The 4255-nt window shown below is 43.1% G+C and overlaps 1 protein-coding gene across 1 annotated transcript in view; it reads left to right on the top strand.

Moving 5' to 3' along the window:
- NMRK1 (nicotinamide riboside kinase 1) overlaps positions 1 to 4255 on the top strand; it is a 30741-nt gene that overhangs the window by 1874 nt on the left and 24612 nt on the right. The window contains exon 2 of the mRNA XM_017543245.2: positions 3666 to 3729. Within this exon, the coding sequence (XP_017398734.1) occupies positions 3701 to 3729 (29 nt within the window). The 5' untranslated portion in view covers positions 3666 to 3700. The remainder of the gene's footprint in view (positions 1 to 3665; positions 3730 to 4255) is intronic.

The raw sequence follows: 4255 nt of genomic DNA, 5'->3' as shown, positions 1-4255 counted from the left end.
AAAAAAAAAAAAAAAAAAAGTGTAAAAAATAAAAATTAGTCATTTTAGGTTTGCTATTGGCTATCTTAGTTTGTTCTCCCACTATGCAAGAGCTCTCTGCTGTTGAGGAAAGCTTTGCATGCCCTTGAAAAATAAACGACACAGATATTCCATGAGATTGAAGGTGGTGTGTATTCCTAGTGATAGGCATGCCCTGAAATGATGGAGCTGGCAGTTCAAAGGGTTGACTCTTAGGACGCATCACATGATTTAAGTTTGTACAAAACTTAGATTTGCTTCATGAAGCCTGGCAAGTCATAATTGCAGGCTTTTTAAATTTGATTTGGTTTTGTTTTTGTTTTTTGAAGAGGTGGTTTTGGGGTTGTTTTTTGTCTTTTGTGTTTTTTTTAAGATAGGATCCTACTCTGTCGCCCAGGCTGAAATGCAGTGGCACAGTCACGTCTCACTGCAGCCTAATAGTTCTTAGGGGGCCACAGGCAATTAAATAGTAGAACGTGATGTGGAGGTGAACAGAGCCAGGCCTGAACTTGGAGCTCACCTAAAGCTGCCCTGTGTGTCCACATTGTTTTTGAAATAAATGGCTTCAGTGATTGCTAGGCCCACCTCCCACCCCACCCTAGTCACTTAGCCCAGTCACCTCTCTTGTCTCTGCAACTTCCAATTTCTCACCCATCCCATCACATTGTCACCTGCTCATTGCTGATAGGATATGCCCAACATTTACCCAAACACTGTCTTTGACAGGCCCAGACTGCTAACTAATGTAGAACTGGGAGTTCCTGTTTTTGGTTAAAAAAAATAAATAAAACAAACAAAAAATTGCATTTGACTGTATCCGAGAGATTTTGTAAGTAGGTTTTTTTTAACTCATCTCACTCCTGGTTCCTGAATGCAAGTAACACCCTCAAGCCAATTTCCCATGCCACAACCATGCTCACTTGTTATTTACATGCCATGTAATTGATGCAGTAGCCACACATGTAAGCACAGATGTGCCAATTAGGATGGGGACCAGTAGTCGTTTCCATTCTGTGTGCACAGCAAATAGATGCCCCATCAATAATACATCAGTAAGAATGACATCAATTATACATCAAAGCCTGACAATTAAGCTAGCACATGTGCAACACCCTTTCTTTGCTGTTAGTAATAAAGTGCTTTTTAGCAGCTTGGAGTGATGGAAAGAAGTCAACTCAATTCTTTTAGTTTGGTATCTGACTTTTCTCCTTACTATCTGAGTGACCTTAGGCACATCACTCTATTGTCTGAGCCAGTTTCCACTTTTGCAAAATGAAATGGAAACCAGTATGAAACGAAATGGAAACCAAAATGAAGTGAAAGGCCAAGTAATCTCTAAAGTTATATGTCTCCAAGTTTGAGAATTTATGCTTCAACAAGCTATCTAAAAATAAGCAAGATGGAAGCAAGGAATGATAACTTTTTTTTTTTTTTTGAGACGGAGTTTCGCTCTTGTTACCCAGGCTGGAGTGCAATGGCACGATCTCGGCTCACCGCAACCTCCGCCTCCTGGGTTCAGGCAATTCTCCTGCCTCAGCCTCCTGAGTAGCTGGGATTACAGGCACACACCACCATGCCCAGCTAATTTTTTGTATTTTTAGTAGAGACGGGGTTTCACCATGTTGACCAGGATGGTCTCGATCTCTTGCCCTCGTGATCCACCCGCCTCGGCCTCCCAAAGTGCTGGGATTACAGGCTTGAGCCACCGCGCCCGGCCTGGAATGATAACGTTTTATGAATTTTTGTTTTATTTGGTCAAGTGAGGATATCACTCTGCCACCATCTACTGACAACATAATTTGTAAGAGAAAGAACATTTATCACCACAAAAGTGAGATAAAGAGCAGCCTCGCCCTTCGCCCCCCCCAAAAAAAAGGCTAGTTGGCAGCATGGCACTGACATACCAAAAAAGTAAGAACAGGGTAAAATAAAATTCAAAAGCAGAAAAATTATAACATAAAAATATATTTTATAATATTCATTGTATGTAGTTGTTCCCTCAATACACCTTGGAAATTTGGATGGAGATGTATATTCAATAACGTAACTTTGGATGAAATGCAAATATCCAACTTGTTCTGCTATTTTATTTTATTTTTTGAGACAGGGTCTCACTTTGTCACCCATGCTGGAGTGCAGTGTCCCAATCTCCACTCACTGCTACCCCCACCTTGGGGGCTCAAGCAGTCCTCCCACCTTGGCCTCCAAAGTAGGTGAGACTACAGGAGCATGCCACCATGCCTGGCTAATCTTTTGTATTTTTGGTAGAGACAGGATTTTGCCATGTTGCCCAGGCTGATCTCAAACTCCTGAGCTCAAGCAATTCGCCTGTCTTGGGCTCCCAAAGTGCTGGGATTATAAGCATGAGCCACCGTGCCCAGCTGCTATTTTATCACAGTCATTATTGAATTCTTGTCTCACATAGACTTGTTAATAGAAGTAGACCCCAGTCTTAAGCAATTGTACTCAATGTGGAATATGGTGGATAAGCGAAGAAGTCAGGCAACAATAGCCCTCTCCCACTATGCTTTTTTCTCCATAACTCCAGGGAGAGTGTGAACACAGATCATAGGAACTGGAGCATTGCTGGGAGCCTCCAGCTTGGCAGCCACTTGCCCCCAGCTACACAGCCTAGGTCCCTGACCAACCAACCCCCTGAGCAGACAAGAATGAAAAACAGTGGCCATGAGGGATGACCTTCAAGAGCCACTATTCTAAGGTTGCCTCCAGCTGTGCTTCACATTTTCACTTAGTAATGAAAAATGGTCCATTGTAATAACCAAGGACTGCTTTAGTGAACCTTAGGGAAGCATGTATGAAACTGTCCTCTGTCCCCTAGACCAAAGGTCCACAAAACAGCAGCCTGTAGCTTAACCTGGCCCTCTGCCTGAACACTTGCAGTTTCATGTGGAAAGCACTACAGAAATCCAGTTAAGGGAAATGATAGCCCAATAAAAGGGACTTTCATTCTTTGTCATTAGTAGACCTGTTTTTAAAAAATTATGATTATATATTGAATTTCATGAAAAATTTGTGAAAATGTTTTTTCTCTTGTTATGTAAGTCCATACCTAACAACCTAGATTTTGCCTCTTGGCCCACACAGTGTCAAATACTTACTATCTGGCCTGTTTCCAAAAAAATGTACCTAGCCGGTATGAGACCTAGGCTTTTGGGTGAAGAAATAGTGTCCTTAAAGGGTATTAGCTTCTTTTTGCCTGTGGTTAGCAGTGACTTTCTTCCTGTCTCATAAATAAAGAGGCCAGCCCACAGGGGGTCTCTCCCTCACTGATAATGAGTCATACCCAGGTGACTGAATCATGCAGGTGGAAGGCAACCTGGCTAAGGAGAGGATGAAACCATATAACACACTGTGGCCTAGCAACTCTTCCACACTCAGAAAACAGATGTTCAGGGGAAAGTGCTCAGGCAGCTCACCTGATATTAAACTGGTTGGCAGGCCCTGAGCACACCTAGCTATTGGCACTTGGTGGTAGCAGGGGAAGCCAGTGCAGTGAGGAATGTGGTTAATGCAAGGCTGGGCTGAGAGGTCACTGTCATCCTCCCCTCTCAGCTGGTGCTTCTAATTTAGGATTCTTTCTTTTGACATCTGAATGATATGCATTTGATTTTTTTTTTTTCTTTTAGGAAATACTAGGAAGCTGTGATTTTCAAAGCTAATTATGAAAACATTTATCATTGGAATCAGTGGGTGAGTAATTTTGCTACAAACCACTCTTTAAGATACTGAGGATGTCCAAATGGTGATTCTGTGTGGATGGAGTAGGGGACGGAGAAGCAGTGAGGATTCTGGAGTCCTGGGGAAGAGCAGACTGCTGTGATCAGTAGAGTGCTGGCTTCATTAATGCCAACAAGAGATGGAAGATGGAAGAGTTTCCTATAAACAGAGAAACAGAAGAGTCAGTCAACCATGTTTACGTACTTTCCCATTTATTTTGTGGAGCTAACAGCAGAGGCAAGGCCTGGTTGGGCACTGCTTTCATTCAAGATGATTTATCATTCTCTATATGGGTGTTCCTCCAGCATGGCAGAGGAGAAAACTTACTGTTTCTTTCCGGCTATGCCCAGCTTCAGACATGTGGTATAAAGAACACCCTTGCCGGGCGCGGTGGCTCAAGCCTGTAATCCCAGCACTTTGGGAGGCCGAGGCGGGTGGATCACGAGGTCAAGAGATCGAGACCATCCTGGTCAACATGGTGAAACCCCGTCTCTACTAA

Source organism: Cebus imitator, unplaced genomic scaffold, assembly GCF_001604975.1.
Source record: "Cebus imitator isolate Cc_AM_T3 unplaced genomic scaffold, Cebus_imitator-1.0 Scaffold150, whole genome shotgun sequence".
NCBI classification, from domain to species: Eukaryota; Metazoa; Chordata; class Mammalia; order Primates; family Cebidae; genus Cebus; species Cebus imitator.
Note: the sequence above shows the minus strand (reverse complement) of the source record. Positions and strands in the feature narration are given on the sequence as shown.